The sequence below is a fragment of the Capsaspora owczarzaki genome, assembly GCF_000151315.2.
Source record: "Capsaspora owczarzaki ATCC 30864 unplaced genomic scaffold supercont2.5, whole genome shotgun sequence".
NCBI classification, from domain to species: Eukaryota; class Filasterea; order Ministeriida; family Capsasporidae; genus Capsaspora; species Capsaspora owczarzaki.
In genome coordinates, this window is record NW_011887296.1 from 731693 (window position 1) to 754511 (window position 22819).

Below are 22819 nucleotides of genomic sequence, written 5' to 3' on the forward strand. Positions count from 1 at the left end.
GACTTACTTCACTTATACAAAGCGACGAGTGAACGCACTCCAAATACAGATATGGGGATGTTTGTTTTTTTAAAAAGGTAGCATGAACCCCCCCCCCAAAATATGTCGTTCATATCCACCACCGTGTCCTACGTCGCTTTCCGCCGCTGGTGCTCTGATTGTGTGGTTTACGCCATGCCATCAGTGTGCTCGAGGGTCGGGGGCGCAGCGGAAGTGCGTTGGGCGGCGGGGCGGAGCGAGAAAAGGAGCGGTTTGTGTCGCGGTGTGATTTCTCAGCCAAGCTTTTCCCAGCCCTCAATCTGTGCCACTGCTACATTCTGTTGCGGGTTCATCTTGTCCAACAATAATCGGGGCGCAGTAGAGGGCGATCAGCCCCAGCACACTTGGTCAAAAAAAAAAAAAAAAAAACCTCTTGCATGTCCAAACCGAGTGCTGAACTGTCTTAGGCACTCTCTCAGCTTCCGGCTCCTCCTGCCCCTACCAGCCATTGTCCCGATCTCCGATCTAAAGAAATATTTGATGTGGTGTGGCAGCCCGCTGACACTGATCTGCTGCGACGAGGTTGCGTTGACCGTCACACCTTCTCGCGGCAGTACAGGCGCCGGCGAGACAGCGGCGTGTGGTCTGATGCACCGAGTGGCATGGACACATGGTCTACTCTCTCGGGCTGGGGTTGCAGGGCAGGGGAAAACAATTGCAGAGCTCAGCGACGCGATGGGAGTGAAAGACATGGCGATGCTACCTTTTTAAAAAAACAGCCCCATCTACATCAATCCATAACAGAAACACTCAAACAGATCTAGGGAGTTCAATGTACCGAAAAAGCTCACTCTGTCTTTGGTCCACGCTTTAATGTAACCCACAGTTTGAGCATACTGTAACACTTTGAACGATTGCACGATTTCATGATGGAAGGTTGCCACTCAAAAACAGTACCTTTAGGATGGGACAACGGGTGAACAACGGCGCGGTGTAATTGACTGGGCAGATTTTTCGTCCTGTCAAAAGTGCAAGTGAGCCATGCTCAACGCAGGTCGAACAAACAAACAAACAAGCAAACAAACAAACAAAGCGATCATTGTCTCAAGAGGTTTGAAGACACAGATTCGACAGCATCGCTTGCAACGCGTTCTTGCGAGCCTTGTCGTCGTCGCCAACCACCGTGACATCTGACAAGTCGAACAAGACAGCATACAACTGTCCGGTTGGGTTAAGTGAACAAGCCAACGTGACGCCAGTGCAGGTCGTTGTGCTCAAAGCCACAGTTGGCCATGTGCTGGACCGCGGCGCGAACTGCATCCTGGACCTCGGGCTTGCTCTGATCAGCCTCGGTTGCCGGGGAAATGTACGGCATGATGACCGCCCATGTGTGGTACTCGATGACCCGCACATCTTTGAACAGGGTGTTCAACTCGACGGGCCAATCACGATTGCCCCAGATTGCGTGCCAGCGTTGCTGCTCTTCCTTGCACAACGTCTCAGCCGTGGCTTTGGGATGTCGCAACTTCACCACGCAGACACCTGGACGGGCTTCAGTCGCAACTGAAGCCAACCACGCGTCGCCATCACGACCCTGGCCGAGATTGACAAAGCAGTCCAAAGACGTGGCTTCGGCACCCCGAGCTGGGGTATACCGCCACTTGTTGAGGTCCAGCGCTGGCATTGCCTTCTGTTCGTAAAAGTACTGGTAAGCGGGCGACTTAGTTTTGTCGTCGCTGTCTTGGCGAGAGACGGAAGCCTCCGTCAGCCGCAAACCAGAACAAGCGCCGTCCAAGCTGGGTTGGAAAATCGTCCAGTGCCACGCCTTGTAAATGACGCTGCGAAGGATATTAATCAGAAGTGGCCCGTCGCCTTGCAACTTTAGAACGCGAGTCGTACACAGAAATCGATCGGGCTCTGGTTTGCTTTTCACATCAAATGAAGATTGATGCGGATTGCAGAGCGTCGCGGGGGGCGCATCAGGACCCAGAGCCGTGCGGGTGGAGCGAAGCTCGCCGAAGCGATCATTAATCGCCCTCTCACGGCGTGCGGGTTGTTTGTCGTGTTCGTCGATTTCGATTTCAGCTCTCGTTGTTGCACTCGCACACCGGGTGGTGAAATCATCCTCGCACCAGACAAAACGCCACTCCTCGTAAGTCGTGAGGATGCCAAAGAGCGGTCCGACGCCATAATGCAAATGGCAACGATGAATGCAGTCGTATGTCTGACCGGCATTGTACTCATCGGCCATAACGGAGGAGCCTGGCATCTTGACTTCGACAATCACCAGCGGGCGATCGCAGTGAGTGGGAAGGAGAACATCTGGCGACTGGCCGAACATGGTTGTATTGACCTCCGCCAGGATATTTAGGTTGAGGGTGAACGCAAGTGAATCGAGCACGAGCGCGACGAAGCTTGCCAAACCGTTTTCACTGGAGATTGACTTGGCTCGCCGCAGCTGTACGGTCAAGCCATCAATAATCCCGAAATCTTGCGGGGGACGGTATTTTGCTTTCTCGTGGGTTTTCGAAACGCTGGTTGAAGGGCCAGTGTGCTGGATGAGAGGAAACGGAGGGAGCGAGGTAGGAAACTCGTGCTGCCCCTCGGCTATTTTCAAACGCAAGGCAAATGCAGTCAGCACAACGCACCCTGACTCCAGTCACAACATTTGGTCGGCTCGCTCACTTTGTTTCTCCAGGGCCAGCCTTTGCTTCTTCTCGAGCCGCGCTGCCTTCTCGGCGGCCAGTTGCTTAATCTTGGTATTGAGTTCTGTCGTGAACAGCTCGACGAGAGCGTTTCCCCACACAAACTTCGCGAGCTCTGAAATTGAGGGGAAGCCTTTCGCGTCAAGCGCGACGCTCATGTTTTCTCGTTGCTCGGTGCTCGGCTCCGCCACGGCCATGTCATTCTGCAGAGCCACTGCATCAGCCTGAAGCTGCATGATGTTAGCATCGAGCTGCGTGATTTCAGCATCGAGCTTGCTGATGTCAGCATCAAGCTCAGCAAACTGTTTCGCCAGAGCATCCTGCTGGTGGGCGGCCGGAGGAGCGCTGTCAGCGATGACCAAGCCGGTCCTCAGCTCGGAAGCGAGTGTCTGAACCACGGGATCGTCGCTCATCGCCAAGAAGGACCGGGGGAGGGAGAAGAGGAGGGGACAAACGGTTTCAAAAGGACAAAAACAAAAAAAAAAAAAAAAAAAAAAAAAAAGAATGGCCATTTTCCACAAAGACCAAAAATGTTGGGAGCTAAATAATCCCCCCAACAATACGTTGACGCGGCGTGGTAGGGCTTCGTAGCACCCGTGGTACGTTGACGCGGCGTGGTAGGGCTTCGTAGCACCCGTGGTACCATGAATCGATTGAAGCAAAGCAATACATGGCGATCAACTGTGCCATCGGAAGCTTTATTCCAACATTGCGAATAAGAAAAAGGAGAAAAAAAAACTTTATGGTGATGGTCTGATCTGCGCGGCTTGTTGCTGGGATGAGATGCATCCTGGTTGAGACGAACGCAAGGGCTATCACTGGTTCGTTTACCAATGCTTCCTCAACCGCCAAAGCGGGACGGTGGCTCAGTTATTGAGCGGGCCTCGACGACCGCGATTGAACAGATTCGTGCTCCGAGGAACAACAGGCGGCGCTGCTGCGTCACTAAACTGCTCTTGGGTCTGTTGTGTGAGAAACATTTGCTGGTCTTGCTGAAAGTTTGACAGGGCGGACTGGTTCCACAGTTCATTGCCGGGAGCCAGTGCTGCCGAGACATTCAGGCGAACGGCTCGTGCCGGTGACGGTCGACTCCAACTGCCACTTTGACTCGACGGCCGCTGCATGGAGGTTGCAGTGCGCAGTGGACTGGACGCCGTCGAGGTTTGCGAGAAGACGGGCGTCGACGAGCCAGCGTCCAATGTCGACAACGTCGAGGTGGCTTCCAAGGATGCAGCAGTGGCGGGTTCGTTCGTTCGGCGTGCTCTCGAAGGCGGGACGGGGCCTGACAGTACCGAAATACCAATAGGAAGCGGTGGCGGTCGTGTGGCGGATTTTGTGGCGAAAGCCGGGAGCGGACTGTCGAAATTGATAGCGTTGGGCTGAGGTGATTCCACAACGGATGTTGTCAAAGTGCTGTCGCGCCGATAGTGCGCCAATACAGACCCATCCGAGTTGGAGCGGTGCTGAAGGTAGGGCAGCGGCAGCCCGTTTTGATCGAACGAAGCGCGCCTGGACGCAGGACCTCCCACCACCTGTCTGACTTGCTCCTCGTAGAATGAAGCCATGGCGCGCGAGACCTCCCGGTCGTCGACGTCTGGGGACTGCGGACCTGACTGCCCGATAGTTGACTGCAGTGATCCTGCCAGCTCGACAGACTCCAAGCTCAACGCTCGAGACGGGACACTGGCAGGCAGGAGATGCGGGGCGTTTCGCGGGTCTCTGGGAGTTGTTTTTGGAAAGGCCGGCACAATTCCAGTAAGAAAGTGTGCCTGGTTTGGCTCTCCGCTCTGCAACGGGGACACGGATCTGGCAATTGACATTGCGGCTCTGAGTGTGGCTGGCGACCAGCCGTCGTCCGAGTCGGAATCGCTGTCAGCATCATCTTGGCCCGTTTTCGCTGGCTGATCGACCTCGATCACTGGTTCCCGCGGCAAGGCGGAGGAGGTGGCCGTGAGAGTTGGCTCGTTTCCAGCGCATGCTGACGACCTGCGACTGGCAGCGCGTGCTGCTTGAAGCCGCTCGTCACGCTGGAGTCTGTCTGCTGATTCCACATCAATCATGTGCTCGGGAAGTGCCTTGCGAGCGGTAGGGGACACGAGCGGCGGTGGGCCTGTTGCTTTTGATGCCGACGTACCGATCGTGGCCCTGTTAATGAGAATGACTGGAGGTGGAGGTCGAGCGGCAATGGCAGATTCGGCTTGTGTGGAGGTGGCGAACGACTCGGCAGCGTCCGACTTGATGAAACCTGCTCGTCCATCTTTGACATTTGAGACCGAGATGGATTTGAAACTGGCAGACCAAGCGGCTTGCGCTTGTGTGTCGCCAAACCGCGTGTCCAAGGACCGCCTCCGATTCAAGTCTGCCTTGTGCGTGATACCAAGATGGGTTTGATCGGGCTGACTTGCATCAATAGAGAGTCGTCGATCGAGGGATTCCGCGTGAACAGGTTCGGGTCGACACTGACGCTCATCAGCCACCAGAACATCCAGAATGTTCAAAGAAGGCGTGTGCCAGGCTACGTTGTACCGAGTCACGTTCAGATAGGGGTTGCGTGCCAAATCATCGAACGAGGCGCGTTTTTTCGCATCCATCTGCAGGAGACTGCAGAGCAAATCCCGGAAAGGCTGACTGACAGAAGGAAGCGGTTGAAGCGCTGCAATTTGCCGGGGAGCAGTGAGTGTGGCGTACTCAAAATTCAGCGGTGGGAGAGGTGTTGGCGTATTCGCGGTGCTGCCGTTGATTTGACCACCACCACCAGCAGTCAGCTGCGGCTCTGGCGATCTGTCGGGAGGAGGGTTGCGGAGCGTCGCAGGTGGGGAGGGCGTTACCGATGGTTGCAATGCTGAGACAGCCTGCGAGCCCAAAAGAGGGTGCGGTTGGCTCTGTGCAGCGCGAATGGCATCGAGAAGAGCAGGTCCGCTCGCGGCTCGGTACGGGACGTGGCCAGTGATGCACTCAAACTGGACAACTCCGGCAGACCACAGGTCGACCGATGGACCGTATCGCCTCTGCATCAAGATTTCCGGAGCCATGTACAAAGGCGAGCCGCAGATTTCCGAATGCCGCTCCTCCGCTTGCTGCTGACAAGCGAGCCCAAAGTCGGCCACTTTGACCATCAATTTTCCGTGGGCAAATGGCTGCAACAGAAGGTTTCGGGGCTTGATATCGCGGTGTGTAACGTTTGCGCTTCGCATGTGCAAGAGCGCAGCAACTGCGTGTCAAAGTGAGGCGAGTGAGAGAGCCCCAGGTTTCAGATCTCGGCAATGCCCAGCACGTCACATCGCGCAACACTGTGTACAACCACCGCCGTACTCAGCTGTGTCATGATTGATCTTGTTACTGCCTCGGATAATCGCCCTCGCTCGTCAATAAAGTGCCCGAGATCGCCCGCTGCGCAGTATTCCATCAACAGGTAGATGTTTTCTCTCGTTTCCTGCAGACACAACCGAGTCCAGTTCATTGACACACAACTCGATCACCAATCTAAAGCAATATCAACGAGCGGCGAGCGTACCTTGGAGCCGTACAATCGCACAACGTTCGGATGGTTGAGTCGACGCATTGTGGTGAGTTCCAGTCTGAGAGTGACAGCCGCGCGTCGCGTATCGAGCGCGTTTCGCTTGACTTGCTTGAGTGCTGCATAGTGTCCGTGGATCTAACGCACATCCCAATATTTATCGACTGTCACTTGGTAACTTTGCTTTTCAGGTGTTGGAGGTGGGAGGGGGAACCAACAACGCGCTCGGTGCGAAAAGTGCTTACAAACTTGTGCGTGGCGCGATAGACGCGTGCGAATGAACCGCCGCCCAGCAAGTCCTGCTCGACGTGATAAAAGTACGCACCTACAGACTGGTTGCAGCAACCAGAAGCATGAGGATGACCAAGGGCGAGTTGAGTTGAGTTGAAGTGCGCGCCTATTCCAACCGAAGGTTTGGCGCGAGTGTTGGAACGACCCCATCTCTGTCCCCGCGCCCAGCGGCTTTGACGCTCAGTCAAACACTAGCAAAAGTGTACATGGTCATGCACAAGATGGATGGAAGAGGGTGGTGGTGGGCTGTTTGACTCAACTCTGAACGGGACTGCGCCACTGCTTTTGCTTTCATTGCTGCCACGGCTGGTCATCAGAATCGACCCATTGGCACCATTGGCACCATTGGCACTATTGGCAGTATTGGCACCACCAGCATCGACTGCAGCTGCATTCAAGGACCGACTGCTCGCTGATGGATGCAGGTGATGGTTGCTGTTCTGAATGCTGGTCACAGCATCGCCACCGAACTGCATGACGCCTCAGGCGAACTGAACTGCCTCTCGCTTGCCAACGCCAGTATGTAGGAAGAAGGACTGACAAGGCAGTGACGTGGGTATGCATTAGATCCATTCGTCTGGAGATACCAGCCTCAGCCTCAGCCTCAATCTCAGTCTCAGAGCTCAGTCTCAGTCTCAGTCGGTGAGCGCGCGAAAATGCTGCTCAGACAGCAAATGCGAGCGGCTTACACGCAATGCCTCGCGACGGCAGTGCAGGAGTGCATTGCGACCAGGACGCGTGCATTCTCGTGCATTGGAACTGTGGCACTGTCGCCATCGTCATCGTCATCGTCATCGACGGGATCATCATCGGGCGCGGGAGCAAGGACAAAGCGAGCGACGGGCGCCGGGTCCGCGTGGAAAAACCGCTATGCTGCGTCCGCTGCCGCTGCTGCCGAGGCCGCTGCAGGAAATCAGGCGCAATCGACCGCATCTCATGCGAATGCCAACCGACGGCCAGAGAGGGCGGGCGATGGGACGAGCCAAGCGCCGCCGAGAGACGTCCAGGTCCAGTTCAAAGAGTTTCTGCTCAAGGTCCATCCAGACCGGTTTGGCGCAGTGCCCCAGGTGCAGTCTCTCAATCAAGTAGGTCTACGTTGGAGAGATTGAGGGCTGAGGGGAAGGGAGGCGGGGGCGGAGGAAGCGGGATTTGGACGACGAGTATCGATTGGGAGCCAAAATCTGCTCGAAAACCATGCACTCACTGCTGCTGTGCGAAACAGGCTTCGTTGCAAGAGGTGAACGCGCACCTGCAAGCGTGCGAGGATGCAGCGCGTGTCGAAACACTGCCGACGTCTGTCCGAGTGGCGTTCTATGTTGCAGACACAACCGCCGGATCAGCGTCCACCGAAACTCAGATTGCAGGCCACCGAGAAATATCCGGCCTGCTGACCAAACCCACTGCTGATATTGTCATGCGCACAAGTGGTGTGCCTCACGTGCAGTATTACGGGGTCTCGGCCGCCGAGCGGGGTAAACTGCGACGAAAGGTTGCCATGCAACTCTTTCTCGACTCTATGCTGCCAGCGGCAAAGTCCGTGTCTGGTAGCTCTCGAGCACAACAACAACAACAACAGCAACAGCACAGCACTCAGCGCAAAGCACAGTCGGGATCACATCCCTTGAAACATGCCTCTACCAGCTTCAGCTTTGACCCTCAAACAAACACAAAAACCTGGCGAGGAGACGCGGCCACGCAAGAGGACGACATGTACGACTTTGCGGCGATGATTCGAACTCAAGCTGGAGGGCTTCGTGCCCAGCTCGCCTCATTGGGGAGTCGTGGCCCTGAAAACGACGCAAAGCAAGCGACGTCCATTCTCAACGCTGTCAAGCGAAATTCTCCCACAACAACGATGGATGACGCCATGGATCGGACGTTTTCACGATGGATGGAGCGCAACGGATCCAGACTCAAGCGGTGATTGCGCAATGCGTTCCTAGGCATATCCGGTCATTCAGTTGTGCGTTGCGAGAAGCGGATCGATTGCTTGTCTCCTTGGTGTCCCATCGTCTTGTTACAAGGGTGTCTTTGATTCGCTTTTGTGTGTCAAACGCTTTGATATGAGAGGCGTGATTTATTTATTTTCAAAGAATCGAGCATTGCTCTCCAATTACTCTTCATGTGTCTTGCACCGCTATCCATTGACCAACAAACCAACATCTCGAATAGAATGGCCGGAGGCCGAAGCAGAAAAGAAGGAGCAAAGATGATGGAACGAAGGACGAGCATCTGGATCTCGCTCCCAGCAGCGATACATTTGCTCGAACGTCGCAACAGGACAAGCGTCAGGCTGCTCGAGCCTGCGTCCAGATTCGATCGCGGCGAGTATCTCTGGGCCAGTTGTTTTGCCATAAGGCGAGGCGCCGTATGCATAAACTTCCCCTGCAAGGTAAAAAACGAATCAGGGTCAATCAAACACCGCGAAAAACAAAATCGATTTCCCCAAACCCTGCTGGTCCCCTCTGTCACTTACAAGCCAAAATGCCAAACGCCCACACATCACTTTGATGCGTAAACTTGCGGAAGAGTAAACACTCAGGGGCCATCCACTGTCAAAGTTAAAAGAGTCGATTTTGTTTGTTAGTTTCAAGATACACTTGTGTTGCACTGTCCACCATTCGCAACCACTTGAGGGCTCACCTTGACTGGTAGACGTCCTTTCGTCTGCATGCGATAGTAATCGCTTTCAGCGGCCAGCGAGCGCGAAAGACCAAAATCTGAAATTTTGACCGCCAGGCCAGCTCCCACGAGACAGTTGCGCGCCGCAATGTCGCGGTGCACAAACCGAATGGACTGCAGATAGTCCAGGCCGGACGCCACTTGCGCAAGGGCATGCGCAAACTCACCCACAGACCACTCGATATTGCGAAGCTGGGATTTTTGCAGCACGGCACGCAAATCGCCATACGGCATCAGCTCCAACACGCACATGAACGGCTCTGCCTCGAGCAGGGCGGCAATGGCACGAACGACATTGGGATTGCTGAACTGCGTCACCATGCGGACTTCCTCGATGAATTCTTTGCGATCCTTGTCGGTGGCGTCCGGGAGCATTTTCTTGACGGCGACATCGAGGTACTGCTGAGTCGGGCTCGTCAGCAGGTACTGGGCATCGGCTGGCACCAGGTTTCTGGGCAGCTGACCGCGCAAAACCACGCCAAAGGCACCCGAGCCGAGTTTCGCTCCCATCAGAATACCGTCACGCAGCGATCGGGTCACCGGTGCAGCCGAGCTGTAGATTCGCTCGGATGCCGCGTACGCATACTCTGGAGTGCTGTAGCCAACCTGGCCGACCGCAGCATAGGTTGGATCGGCCGCAGCAGCTGCGTGGGGCATTTTGGCGGTGGCGTACGTTGGCTCCTCCATGACGCCTGATGAGGCCGGGGAGAGCTGGACACTCTGCATTGGCACCAACGGCACACTGGTCTTGCTCGCCGATTCCAAATTGTGGCGCTGACGCTGGCGCCGTCGGCGAAGCACGAGCAACGCAACAAGCAGCGCCACCACGACGATTCCTCCTGCGACGCCTCCAACAACACCGGCGACAGAGCCGCCGCTGCCTGAAGCTGCCCTCAGTCCGCTAGTAGCGGCTCCAACGGAGGCCGCAGACAATGAGCTTAGGGAGGCGGCTGACTCGGCAACAACTGCGCTGGTTGATCGAACAAACTCTGCAGATGCGGCGGAGGCGGATGCCGTGGATGCCACGGATGCGGATGCGGTCGTTGCGACGGACGCGACGGATGCGACGGATGCGAGGGATGCTGAAGCTGTAGAAGCAGCGGAGGCAAGAATTCCGGCGGAGGCTGAAGCAGTAGAGGCCGCGGATGCCGACGCAGCCACCAGACTGGAAGCTTGAGATGCGACGGATGCAGAGATGGCGGAGGCAAGAACTGCGGCGGAGGCTGAAGCGGTGGAAGCAGCAGACGCAGATGCAGCCACTAGATGCGAAGCGTAAGATGCAACGGATGTAGCGATGGCGAGGGCGAGAGATGCAGCGGAGGCAGAAGCGAAAGAGGCAGCAGACGCAGATGCAGCAGTAGCCGAGGACGCTGACCTGGCAGTCGCACTTGTCGCAATGAACGCTGAAAAACTCGAAGCGGCGGATCTGGAGGCTGCGGAAGCCAATGACGCCACGGAAGTAGAGGCGGGCGAAACGACGCAGTAACCACTCTGCATGATGTAGCCAGGATAGCAGGTAGAACATGTTGCTGCGTCGTCACAGTAGAGGCAATTTGTTGGGCAGCAATTGGAGGCCGAGGAAACGCAAGTTGCGCAACTGGCACTGCACACTGGTGGTGTCAAAATTAGTGTGTTAGCCACGAAAACTTGCACAAGGTCAACGAAACGTAAGCGTGCTTACTGGCAGGGTTGGAGGCAGAAATGTAGGTGCTAGGCGGCGCTGTACTGCCACTGAAGGTAAAGTTGTTTGGGGCCAACACCACCGAACTTAGCGAGTACAGACCTTGGAATAATCCCGGAGGAAGCGTAGTCATCGGTGAGTCTCGAAGATACCTACAAGGATCAGCGGCAGGTGCAACGTTGTGAGATAACGCGGTAATAAAGGATACAGCAACGGCGCAAAAAATGAACCATAACACCGCACAATGTCACAAGCTGATTGAGTCCGGAGAAGGCGTTGAAGGGAAGTGTCATAAATTGAGATGTCGAAAGATCTCTGTTGGATAAAACGGCGAATATGAGCAAAGCAAAAGCCGTGCTGTGCAATCGCGGTTGGAAATTGACGAGACAATGCTCACAAGAACTTTAGAGCCGACAGTCCAGAGAAGGCGTTGGATGGCAGAGTGGTCAGTCGATTCGTTCCAAAGGTCCTACGATGAAAGATGACAACGGCGCAGGCACGAACGGATGAAAAGTAAGAAGCAAGAACGGTCGCCTTCACGCTCGCGTCGGCTGTTTGGCGGAACGAACAGTCTGGTGAGCGAGGATGGGCCAGCAAAAGCGTTCGGCGCTAGCGTTGAGACAGGATTATAGCTCAGAGCTCTGTTTCGGTCCGAGTGGAGGAGGAGTTGGTATCATTCGCACGTTTACGAGCACTCCGCACACGGCACAGATCAGCAAGCATACATAGTCATGAGCGAGGTGAGTGATGAGAAAGCAAACCCGGCAATGCTAGTGATTTGATTGTAGGTGAGAGTTCTACAGGCCACAAAAACAACACCGAATGAGTTTCGAGACCAGTGAAAGCATGGCATGCATGGGTTGGGGTTTTTTCGAATTCGGGCTTACAACATGGTCAAGGAAGTAAGCCCTGCGAACGCGTTCGATTCAACCGAAGTAATGTACGGATTGGAATCGATTGTCCTGTTCAATAATGATGCGCAATAAGGAATTCGCACGTTCACTCCTACCACGCAAGCGCACATTGAGTTGGGGGGGGTGACCTACAGCGTGCTCAGAAGTGTCAAGGAAGTCAATGCCGTTGTTGGAATGGCAGTCAGTCCGGTATTGGAGATTGAGCTGCGCACCGGCGATAAACAAACGACGTGAGTTCAATTGCATCCGAGCGGTAAACACGAATCAAAAGCGACATCAGCGATGAAAGTACAGCGTTTGCAAGGCAGTCAAGCCGGTGAAAGCGCCTGGTGCGATTGTCAGTAATTGCTGATTGTTGTTAAAGTACCTGTGTGTGTGCGGGTGTGTGTGTGGGGGGGGTGAAGCAGATGACAGACATTCATCGAGTGAATGCAATGTTTGCGGCGAGATGATGATCGGTGCACAGCAGAGATCTCAATGGTGACAGTTACAAGATTGTCAACTGATTCAAACCGCTGAACGCATTCGCGCTGATCTGAGTCAGCTGCATATACGCGAGATTCCTGGTGAGCAGAAAGAAGAGGGACATGAAACCAAGGTTTTTAAAATGATGGTTAGTCTCGTCCCAACAACCAGTACAGCGAAAACAAATCATCAAAACAAATCGAGGACGAACGTACAGAAAGGTTGTTTCGACTGGGAACGTTGGCAATGTTGTGAGATTGCTTTGACACCCAGAGACACTTGTTCCTGCGCAGTAGCAGACACCGGGAACGACCGGCGGGCCCGGGAAGTCACACGCATAGACTGCGTCCACAGGCACACTGGCAAAGTGGACGACGCACAGGCACAGGCAACCGAGCGCTGCGACTAGAGCTGCGAAACTACGGCCGAGGTGAGTCGGGCGGCGGTTTCCTCGCCCTGTTGCAGCTGGAGGACGATTCGGCATGTATGTTGTCGGGCTGGTTGCTTCTGTAGCTTATGGGTTTTGGCTCCCGATGGAGATGGAAGGTGAGTTTGTCGCTGAGGTGAACTGCAAAAGGGATCAACAACAGGGACCAATGATTAAGGGGTGAGAAACCTACAACCGCACGCAACTACTCGTCTCCCCCCCCCCTCCGACTCGAACCACCCTGCCGTCCTTCCACTGCTGCTAGCGTGAAGATGCTCTACGGCCAGAGGCAGCGGCGTCGGGAGAGGGGGGGTGTCCTTGGGTGATTATGGAAGCCCAAACACTGCACTTTTGTCGAATTCCGCAGAAAAACAAGCTTCACCACCGTTCTCTCGCGTCTCGCTCGCGCTGTCTTCAACGCAAGCGGTTTATGAGGGAAAGCAGACGTCGACGTACGCGGATTGAGTGGGTCGGTCAGGTTGCGCCGCGGTTGGGAGTAGAACGGCTTTGAGTTACAGCGGGTGATTTGTGAAAAACACAAAACAACAACAACAAAACAGGAATCACGAAAATTGCAGGGATGATGAAAGACTGCCGCCATTGAAGGCATTGTGAAGCCATGTAGCAGTTGAAAAGAGGACGAGATGGAGACCCCGCGAAAATAAGAAACAACCACAACAACAACAACAACAACAACAACAACAACAACAACAACAACAACAGAAATCCAACGAGCTGAACAACTATCTGAGAGAAAAAGCAACCCAAGAGGTGGATTTCAACAAGAAATCAGGCAAAGCACAAACGCAAACCACACGCACACGCACACACACACACACGCACACAGACAAAACGGGCGCGCTGAATGGCGAACAAAGTAAACAAAAACTCAAAACAACCAGCAACGCAACGATAAGCCTCGCAGCAACAAAGGGAGGGGGTCTTAGCCGAGTCCAGCAGTGGGGCCACGAATGCGTCGTGCCAGTTGAATGTCGGAAACGAACAGCGTCACACGCTTGGCGTGCAAAGCGCAGAGATTTCTGTGAACAGCGGGTCAGAAGGGGTGAGAATCGGCGAGTGCGTGTAAACATCGAGCCCTGTCCCGTGCCACGAGGCCAGATCGGCAAACGAGCAAAGACAAACATCAAAAAAAAACCACCACAGTAGAGACATACGCGTCCTCAAACAGGTGAACGAGGAAGGCTTCCGCAGCCTCTTGCAAGCACATGATGGCGTGTGCTTGCCACCGCAGACCGTCGGCGTGCTTGCTAATTTCAGACGCGACCTCGCGCACGACGCGCGCGAACGGCAATTTCCGGAGCAACAAGTCGGTCGTCTGTTGATACTTGCGGATTTCGCGCAGTGCGACCGTGCCTGGTCGGTACCGGCGCTTGGTAATACCTGTAGAGCCACCGACAATGGTGTTTGTGGATGCCTGATCTGTGAGTAAAGCAATCGTGATGACATTGTTTCCAACCAGGCTTTGACCCCCCGCTCCCCTCTCAATCTGCTGACGGACATGACTCGACAGCGATCAATGCAAAAAAACCAAGAGCGAAATTTTGACAGGTTTTTCAAGTTGGGGATGTGGATTTGTCGCCGTGCTTGTGCTCACATCTGCCGCTCCCCTCGCATCTCATGTCGCGATTGGCTAACAATTCTGTGGCATACTCGAGTGGCTGAGCGGAGCCATGGACGAGAAGCGCTGAAGAGCAACCCAAAAAAAAAAAAAAAAAAAGCGAGGAAAAAATTCAAATTCAAAAATAAAAAAAAGAGCGCTTTTTTTTTTTCTTTTTTGATGGTTGGCTTTGGTCGCAACGCTGCTGTTCGCGGATCAGCCCGGTGCGCTGTGACGAACAACGGCACACAACATTGAACGCAATGTGCAATCCCGGCTGCTGTAGCTGCCAAATGCAACATCAGCAGCGATAAGATTGGGCCTTTTTTTTATTTTTCCTTTCTTTTTTTTTCTTTTTTTTTCAGTGAAAAGCGCAATGGGAAGGACAAAGCGGCAGCGAGCCGTGCTCTTGGACACTTCGGAGCCGCGATCTCGTCGAACGCACCACTCCAAACGCAGAGTGTGAAGCGCGATGGCAACGAAACGGGAAAAATCATCCGCTTGATTTTTTTTTTTCCATTGAGTTGTTCCATTGAGTTTTTTTTTTTTTTTTTTTTTTTTTGATTTTTTGATTTTTTGGCCATTTTACCACGATGCTTGCTGGGAGTGTCGCTCTGCTGCTGCTGCTGGCTGCTGCCTCGGCTGCTGCTCTGGCTGCTGCTTTGGCTGCTCAGAGGAAGACCGCCTGCGCTGCGCTTGGCCATGCCGGTGCGCACGGGTGTCGACACGGCGCTCGAGCTGCGGCTGGACGAGTGGCGGGATGCAACGCTCGGCGTATGGTGTGGCGCGCGAGGCATGGGTGAGACAAGGACTGGACATCATCCTGGCAATACAAATATCATGCAGTTGGATGAAATCATCTTGATCAGGTATTGGGGGGGGGATGTTTGGCCGCGGATTCAACGCGGGGAATTGCTCGTTTGTCAAACTTTTTTGTTTTTGTCGCTTTCTTCTCAGCAGCCATGATGATCGATTCGGGTTGGCGGTTTACGAGCGGTTTGAGGGGCTTTTTTTCGGTTGACTGGTTTCAAGGGTTTAACAGCTATTTCATACTTCTTCCTTGCGATCGATCGGTTCAGGAACGAAAAGAGCTTGGTTTGGATTTTTTGCACCTTCCAAAGCGCACAGCTTGACGCACTTTGCGTGTAAGAACAGGCTCCGTACCGCCGATCTGGATGGATACAAGCCACCGTACAAGAGTTGTTGAACTGCTTTATTGGACAGCATTGTTCAGCGTTTTGAGATGGTGGGTGGTCTGTTTTTGCGTTCATTGACCCAAAGCGCTGTAACGCGCGCGAGCGTTCAACTTTTTGTTGCTGAGACCGCGATCCATCCCCGCTTCCTCTTCTCTCCCACCCCAGCTGAGACTCCTTGGTGATTCGCTGGTGACTCTTCAGAGTCTTTTCTTACAAACAAACAAAATACAAAGCTGACAGCAGGACCATCCTCAGCACGAGGCTGGACTTTTGCGTTCTGTGACCTCGGACAAGATATTCCGTCCCTTACTTTGTCAGTTACGCGTGCTATCTGTGCCAGTGGGTGGTTGGCGGTGCTTGCCAATCCAAACTTTCTGGCGTAGGAGTACAACGCACCCGTCCCACACCCCTGTTTTAGAAACGGAAAACCGCACCAACGAAGCGCTTCGACGCCTCAAGTATGGAACCCCAAGCCGTGTTCGCTGCGGTTTGGTAGCGGTTTCAGTCTTTTAAAAAGCCCTTCTCTTGTTTTGGAAGCAATATCAGTCTCGTTATTTTTCCTATCATTTCCTTGAAACATTGCCAAAATGCCGTCTGCTAACGCGCCCACAATGACGTCCGCGACTGCCTCCAACCGAGGCAAGCGCTCGTTCTCTGCACCAAAAGAGGTCAACCGCTCGCTGCTGGACGAGCACGACGCCATGAACGACGCCATTTTCGAGGCAGAACACGATGCTTCGGCGATGGTTTCGCAGCCTGGCCGAAACGGAACCGGTTTCTCCCTCGCTTCGTCCATGTCACACCACGAACTCACCATCGTAGGAAGCTCGGAAAGCCTCAATGACATGAGCTTTGCCACTCTTTGGCGCCACCAACGGTCAGAATCGCTGGGCGATTTGTCGCGTTCAACTTCGTTGGATTCTTCGCCATCCAACTCGCCACCCGGTGACAGTTATCGCGCCCCGTCCTTCTTCCACCGCCTCAAGGCACGCCATGTCGAGCGTCGCTCCAGTCGGTTGAACGATCGCGAAATTCTGGCGGCCTCGGACATGCCCAAGGCGTGGAAGGCCTAAACAACGCACACGCGAGCGAACGAAAACAGAACAACAAACATTTTGGTTTGGTCTCAACGCGCTGGCCGCCTTGTCGCTGATCCCATCACTTTTGCACATTGTACTCCTTTCCACTTCACTTGCGCCATGTTGGTGGTGTTCATATGTCAAATAAAGCCCTGTATTATATTGAGGACCTGCGGAGTGCATTTCTGTGTCGAACCTTTTCGTGAAAAGAACTCAAGCAGAAACAAAAAAAAAAAAAAAAAAAAAAAAGGAACCAACAACCCGATTCTTTTGAGACATGGACCAGACGCCGCAGATGGATGGCAACTCGAATCCCATAGACCCTTTTGGAAATGAAACTGCACAAAAACAAGAAAGGAAGGACAGCGTCAGGGCGACGACTGGAAAATCAGATCGTGTTGTTTTTTGTTCTTGTTTAGCATTTGTTCGGCTTGCTTTGAAGTGACAGCACGGAATTACCGAGTCAATTGATGCCTGGCTCTCAGTAGCCCCTCGACGATGGTTGATGGGGAAAACAACATTGAATTGGGTCACAATGCCATGTTAAGACGAGCTCACTTTCGCTTTTTAATGAGTGCTCCATCGCGTTCCACCTCACAGCGCATGACTGAGAGACAGCGCGAGTTGTATGACAGAGTCACGAATGCTAGCGGAGTGCTTATGTGAGCGAAAGCCCGAATTATTGGACCAGCACAGCGCGCTTGTACTGACGAAAAAAATGAGAAACAGGCTCCACGAGATTGACGATTTTGCAGCCCGCGCGATAGCTGAAGCTCTAAAGTTAAACACGACGCTGACTACGCTCGTGTAAGGCATCTCACTTTGACTGATGCATGTGAGTGATTCAGCCGAGCATGATGAGTGCTGACTGCTGGTGGTGATGGACAGGCTGAGCGAGAATCAGATTGGCGATGCTGGCGCTCAAAGCATTGCTGAAGCGCTCAAAGTGAACACGACGTTGACTGAGCTTAGGTACAGCATCTCCCTTTTGACTGGTGCATGAGAGTGGAGTGCTCGCTGATGGAGAGGATGGACAGACTGGAGTTCAATCAGATTGGTGATGCTGGAGCGCAGGCGATCGCCGAGGCACTCAAAGTGAACACAAAGCTTGGCACGCTCTAGTAAGGCATCTCACGTTGACCGATATTTGTCGTTGGGTGGTCCAACGGAGGGCGTTCGAAGTGCTCACTGATGGACGGGACGAATAGTCTGCGACAGAATCAGATTGGCGAGGTCGGAGCTCTTGCGATTGCTGAGGCACTCCGTGTGAACAAGACGCTGGCTTTGCTTTAGTAAATATCAATTGCTTTAGATGCTCTGATAGACGCTAAATTCATGCTACAGGCGATCTAACCGACAGCAACAGTTTAGAGAGTAACTTCCTGACCAAAGCTGAGATCATTGCGCTTCGACAAACCGGCAACACCTGTCACTTGAAGTAAGACTCTCTGCTTTATTGGATCCTTGCATGAAGTCAAATGCGGACAGCAAAGCCATTCATCTGCGTTGGCGAAATTGGGGCTTCTTGGGTGGCAGAGCTCTTGACAACCAGCGTACTCGGTCACCAGCCGAACAGGCCGCAGTAGCTAAGAATCAGCAATTGCGCACCGAGCTTGCTGCCAAAGAACAGGAGCTGCAACAACTTCGCTCCGATCTGAAATCAGCTCTTGATCGGATCGACGCTCTTGAGCGCCACCAACCCGCTGATGGATTCGCATCGAACGTTGATCAACCCATCCCCGAAGTGCCTCTCGCCACTCTCGTCTCCGCCACGAAAAATTTCGCTGATGATTCTCTGCTCGGCGAAGGAGCATTTGGTCGCGTGTACCGCGCCAGTCTGCCTGGGCCTCCTGTCGCGATCAAGAAACTGTCCGCCGAATCGATCAAAGGCTATGCCTCATTTCAATCAGAATTGGACTCCTTGTCGAAGTTCCGTCACCGAAACATCATTACCATTCTGTCCTATGCCAAAAGTCACGATGCCTACTGCTTGGTGTATGAGTTCATGCCAAACGGTTCTGTTCGCGACCGTCTCAGCCGCAAAAACAACACGCCTCCGCTGACTTGGTCCCAGCGCCATCAGATTGCGGCTGATGTTGACCGTGGCATGCATTACGTCCAGACAGCCCTCCCTGATCAAGTTCTGTTCCACCTCGACCTCAAGACGGACAACGTTCTGTTGGACGCACACTTTAATGCAAAAGTGTCTGATTTTGGTCTCGTCCGTGCTGCCGAGCATCTTGATGACAAGAGCTACCTTCGCACAAAGGTTCCTCAAGGCACAGCTCCTTACATGTGTCCCGAGTTCTTTGAGGAAGGTCGCATGACAGTCAAGACCGACGTCTACGCGTTTGGCATGATTTTGCTCGAGCTTGCAACCGCCGCGAAGCCTGGGACTCGACTGAAGGCCGAAACGCGGAAAGCTGTGTCCAACCAGAAATTCATTGAGATGTTGGACTCGGCACTCAAACCAAGTGACGCAGAGCACCAGAGCATCACCGGTATTGTCACTCTCGCCCTCAAGTGTCTTGACGATATTGCCGACGAACGTCCCTCCTTTGGTCGCCTCATTGCTACCTTGGATGCCTGATTTCCCACGTGAAGATTGGTGCCAAAGCATCCTGAACTGTGCAGTCTGTCGTTTGTCATTGGTTCAGAATTAAGCTTGTCAACACATGTCATACTGTAAGAGCAATAGGGAACATTGTTCAACACGAGTCGACCATTCACAAATCATGTCCAAAAACGTGGATCTCAGCCAACTTTCAACACCAGCCAGCCAACCATCACACAGCTTTATCAGAATGACAACAAGTTGCAAAGGAGAAAGCCGCGAAAACGCAACTGAAAATAAGACAAACACTCGTCCGAAACACACATCCAACCAAAAAAAAAAAACAGGTAGACAAGTCGAAAAAAAAAAAGCCATCATCCACTCGCGGTCGTTGCCGATGTGGGAGTCGCCGGTACACTGCCATCGTCATGGTTGGGCTGTTTGGACTTGCGAACAGCCTCAGTGCTTTCGAGCACACCTACAAAACAAACGAAAAAAAAAAGGTAGCAAAGAACGCAAACCCCCCCCCCAAAAAAAAAAAAAAAAAAAATCCAACAGCGTGAGAAATTATCATGTTCAAAACAAATCGGCCCATCCTAAAGCACGCAACGTTCAAGTGCTCACCGGAAGCCAGAGAAAAGTGGCGTCCAGCGATATCTGCTGGCTTTTCTGCAGGACTAAACCACTCCCAGACAGAGCCGACGATTGGCAAATGACGAACAATGCCCTAACACAACATCCAACCATCGCAATCGTTCGATATTGAGAAAAGGTCAAGCATCGCGGTGCAATCCTATACAACAGCACGCTCCTACGCACCCCTTCGTAAAACTGGTTGTCGTTGGCGCGCTTCAAATCCTCCTCGGCCTGACGAATGGACTGCTGAATAGACTCGTCGAGGTATTGGGGCAGATGCAGGTTTGCCTCGACATCGGCCGAGCATCGAGAAATGGCATCAACAATGGCAGTGATGGTTTGCACGGTGGCGGGCACGGCATCCACACCCACAAGCAAGCACGGTTCACCAGAGCGCGTTTGGCCAGCTGCAAACATGGTGTGTGAGCGTGCAAGCGTGGCGGCAATCTCCTGGTTGACACGATTAACGGCCGCGGCCGTTGGACCGGGTGCAGCGCCAGCCCCAGCGACGACCGACCCCGCGGTCTCTGGCTTGCCAACTTGGGCAAGCAGCGGCGGACGATACCGCACAGCACCGAGTCCAGCAATAGGCTCGAGGTCGACCAGTTCCAAACTGTCCGAGGAAGAGATGAGACGATGGAACAGAGCGCGCTGGGCGAGGGTCGAGTCGAAAAGCAGGGCAAGGCGGTCCAAATCGCCCACCAAGGCGTCAATCTCGCCATCTTGCGTGGCCAATGTGGGCACGGTCAGAGCAGGTTGATACAAAAAGACACACTTGCCGTCAATGCGCGTTAAAATGATGCCGACGCGAGTGTTTGAGGCGACGACGTGGGTCAAGAGCTGCGAGTGCACCTGATCGGCAAGGGCAACCATGCGCTCAACAATCGCGTCAGAGTGGAGTCGGCTCGGGGCTCCAGTGCGCACCAGCGAGCTGTCGGGAGCCGGCGATTCCGATTGAGACGCCCGTCGCTCGACCGACTGCGGTGGTGCAGATGTTGTGGTTGGCGTGCTGAGACCTGACAGGGTGTCATCCTCGGATGGGGGGAAGGACACGCTTGCCCACTCGACAGTGGGCGAAAATGTAAAGTACACTGCTCCGGGAACATGAGAACAATCGGGGAAGACCTCTCGCAGTGTCTTGAGCTGCCGAAGCGAAGCACGCAGCTGGCTAGACAGCGCCGCCGCGCGCAGGGCATATCGCTGGAACGGGCTCGCGGATGGCACCGATGGATTGGCCGGAGGTTGGCTTGCTGCACCAGCGGCGGAGGCAGCGAAAGGGACGACGGTGCTTTGCTGTGGGCCGCCGTGGGCGGTGGGCGATGACGAAGAGGTTGCTGTGGTAGGGGTGGTGGCGTCCCCAGTGCTGCTGCTGCTGGATGACGTTGGTGTGGCCGCAGCTGACGAGGGCGACGATGAGGACGCAGCGGCGTCTTCGGTGAGCAGCATCCAGAGTGGCATGGGCACGAAGGCATCGTTAATGTCCATGGACAAGGCGGCAGCAGCCAGAGCGGAAGCGTGGCCAGTGTACTTGCTCGCAGACAGCGCACCACCGCCAGCAACGGGCAGGAGCGGCCCTTTCGGTGTCGAGCGGAAGACGTATGCGGGTGGAATCAAGCCTGTGGGCAGACCCAGCCAGTCGCCCAAGCGGAGCGCGAGAGAGTCGCTCATGGTGGCCAGCTCGCGCAGCAGCAGCGTACCGGAAGGTAGAGTCAGCGAGGACAGCGCTTGGCCGGTGAGATGCACCCAAAGCGATGCGGCAGAAGCAACGGCCGCGAGCTTGGCAATTTCTTCCTCAGGCCGCGGCAGCAACAGCTGGGCCTCCGTGTCCAGCACGAGGAGCAATGGCACGCGACCAGCCTGGGTGTCGCGCTGGATGGCGCTCTCGAGCGCGCGCGCAGAAATGCCGTTGCCGCCAGGGGTGGGTGCGATTGCGCGAATGCAGTTGAGCGGCAGCCCGAGCGCGCGGCAAAAGCTGTTGCTAAAGCGCAAGGTGGTGCTCACATAGACAACCGGAAGTCGCGACTGGAAACACCGGAAACCCTCCAGCGCATAGTTGGCGTATTTGCGCTCGATGGCGGCACGGCAGATGAGCTCGAGCCCGGAACCGTGATGGAAGGCGACCGTCGGCATCAGGTCGTACAGGCCAAACGCCGCCCGCACCATTGCCGCCGTTGCTGCGTGCATCCTTTGCGACAGTCTCAGCAGCGCCTCGCGCTCGAGGGTGGATACGAGTTGCAGTCGGATGAACTGAGCAGCGAGGACTGCGCGCGTGCGATTCGACACCTTGCGGACGCCCGCCGAGAACGTGCTGACACCCCAAACAAAACAAAACAAAAAAACAAAACAACAAGGCAGACGCAAAAATATCGAGATTGACATGGTGAGAGGGTGAGAGAGGGTGAGAGGGGGTGAGTGCGCAGGTTTCAGCCAAACGGGCGGCAGATTTCGTTGTCGTCTCGTCCCAAAAACAACCCCAAACATTTGTACCTTTCGCCTGCGTTCTGAGCAACGTCTGGCAGAGCTGCGTCGAGGAAGGCGAGGATGGCCTGCGGATCGAGCTTGGACGCTGCGTCCTGCGTCGGCAAAATTTTGAATGAGAAGTTCAACGTTGTGTTAGTCAGCAAAGAGCAGCCGGCGCTTCAAACATCCCGCGACACACACTCCACGACTGATGGATGGAAGTTTTGATGTTTTCGTTCAAAGCAAGGCGACGATGACTGAGACTGGGGGGAGAGGGGAGAGAGAGTTGGAGGTTCAAAACTGGCGTCGTGGCAAGCCGCTCAAGTCAGTCAGTCAAGGTTGGGGGGGGGGGTCTCGCGCGTCGTTTGACATCATGAGATATGTCTGATGGGACATTGCAGGTGTGTGTGTGTGATGAGGAGTGGGATGGTCGTGGCGGGCGGTGGGTGGTGGAAAGCGGAAGGAAAGCTGGCTGGTTGCTGCCGTCCTTACCCGGTCGAAGGCAGTGAGCAGCGCACGAAGCTGAACAATCTCACTCGTCATAGTGTACTAAAAAGTACGATAGAACCAACGAGTAGAAGGAGTGCAATTGAAGCAAAAAAAGAACAAAAGAAC

At 54.3% G+C, this 22819-nt stretch overlaps 8 protein-coding genes across 8 annotated transcripts; 3 read left to right on the forward strand and 5 right to left on the reverse strand.

Annotated features, from left to right (window-relative positions):
• Positions 1-765: 765 nt before the first annotated feature.
• CAOG_03664 (hypothetical protein) lies at positions 766-3196 on the reverse strand (the record flags this gene model as incomplete). The annotated part of the gene is made up of 2 exons (XM_004363335.2): positions 766-2586; positions 2665-3196. The coding sequence occupies 2 exons, from the start codon at positions 3194-3196 to the stop codon at positions 1211-1213; spliced, it is 1908 nt and encodes a 635-aa protein (XP_004363392.2). The 3' UTR covers positions 766-1210.
• A 132-nt stretch (positions 3197-3328) lies between these two features.
• Positions 3329-7021, reverse strand: CAOG_03665 (CBL-interacting protein kinase 31). The gene is made up of 5 exons (XM_004363336.2): positions 6753-7021; positions 6447-6533; positions 6199-6339; positions 5997-6117; positions 3329-5895 (listed from the first exon to the last, which is right to left on the reverse strand). Exons 1-5 carry the CDS (start codon positions 6966-6968, stop codon positions 3551-3553), a joined length of 2910 nt encoding a protein of 969 aa, XP_004363393.2. The 5' UTR covers positions 6969-7021; the 3' UTR covers positions 3329-3550.
• Positions 7022-7125: 104 nt separating this feature from the next.
• CAOG_03666 (hypothetical protein) lies at positions 7126-8647 on the forward strand. Its single transcript, XM_004363337.2, has 2 exons — positions 7126-7577; positions 7715-8647. Exons 1-2 carry the CDS (start codon positions 7149-7151, stop codon positions 8414-8416), a joined length of 1131 nt encoding a protein of 376 aa, XP_004363394.2. The 5' UTR covers positions 7126-7148; the 3' UTR covers positions 8417-8647.
• Positions 8648-8960: 313 nt separating this feature from the next.
• Positions 8961-12718, reverse strand: CAOG_03667 (tyrosine-protein kinase SYK; the record flags this gene model as incomplete). The annotated part of the gene is made up of 12 exons (XM_004363338.1): positions 8961-9044; positions 9136-10607; positions 10856-11007; positions 11099-11170; positions 11253-11324; positions 11425-11496; positions 11581-11652; positions 11743-11817; positions 11902-11973; positions 12062-12136; positions 12261-12332; positions 12450-12718. 12 exons carry the CDS (start codon positions 12716-12718, stop codon positions 8961-8963), a joined length of 2559 nt encoding a protein of 852 aa, XP_004363395.1.
• Positions 12719-13347: 629 nt separating this feature from the next.
• Positions 13348-15085, reverse strand: CAOG_03668 (histone family protein). The gene is made up of 3 exons (XM_004363339.2): positions 14869-15085; positions 13837-14062; positions 13348-13701 (listed from the first exon to the last, which is right to left on the reverse strand). Exons 1-3 carry the CDS (start codon positions 15074-15076, stop codon positions 13605-13607), a joined length of 531 nt encoding a protein of 176 aa, XP_004363396.1. The 5' UTR covers positions 15077-15085; the 3' UTR covers positions 13348-13604.
• A 908-nt stretch (positions 15086-15993) lies between these two features.
• CAOG_03669 (hypothetical protein) lies at positions 15994-16723 on the forward strand. Its single transcript, XM_004363340.2, has one exon. It carries the CDS (start codon positions 16063-16065, stop codon positions 16546-16548), a length of 486 nt encoding a protein of 161 aa, XP_004363397.1. The 5' UTR covers positions 15994-16062; the 3' UTR covers positions 16549-16723.
• A 348-nt stretch (positions 16724-17071) lies between these two features.
• On the forward strand, positions 17072-19271 carry CAOG_03670 (hypothetical protein). Its single transcript, XM_004363341.2, has 7 exons — positions 17072-17216; positions 17284-17361; positions 17443-17526; positions 17592-17675; positions 17763-17846; positions 17921-17992; positions 18091-19271. The coding sequence occupies exons 1-7, from the start codon at positions 17095-17097 to the stop codon at positions 19142-19144; spliced, it is 1578 nt and encodes a 525-aa protein (XP_004363398.2). The 5' UTR covers positions 17072-17094; the 3' UTR covers positions 19145-19271.
• On the reverse strand, positions 17971-22804 carry CAOG_03671 (hypothetical protein). Its single transcript, XM_004363342.2, has 7 exons — positions 22697-22804; positions 22232-22317; positions 19928-22052; positions 19733-19835; positions 19054-19586; positions 18508-18977; positions 17971-18444 (listed from the first exon to the last, which is right to left on the reverse strand). Exons 1-5 carry the CDS (start codon positions 22745-22747, stop codon positions 19483-19485), a joined length of 2469 nt encoding a protein of 822 aa, XP_004363399.1. The 5' UTR covers positions 22748-22804; the 3' UTR covers positions 17971-18444; positions 18508-18977; positions 19054-19482.
• Between the last annotated feature and the right edge of the window lie 15 nt (positions 22805-22819).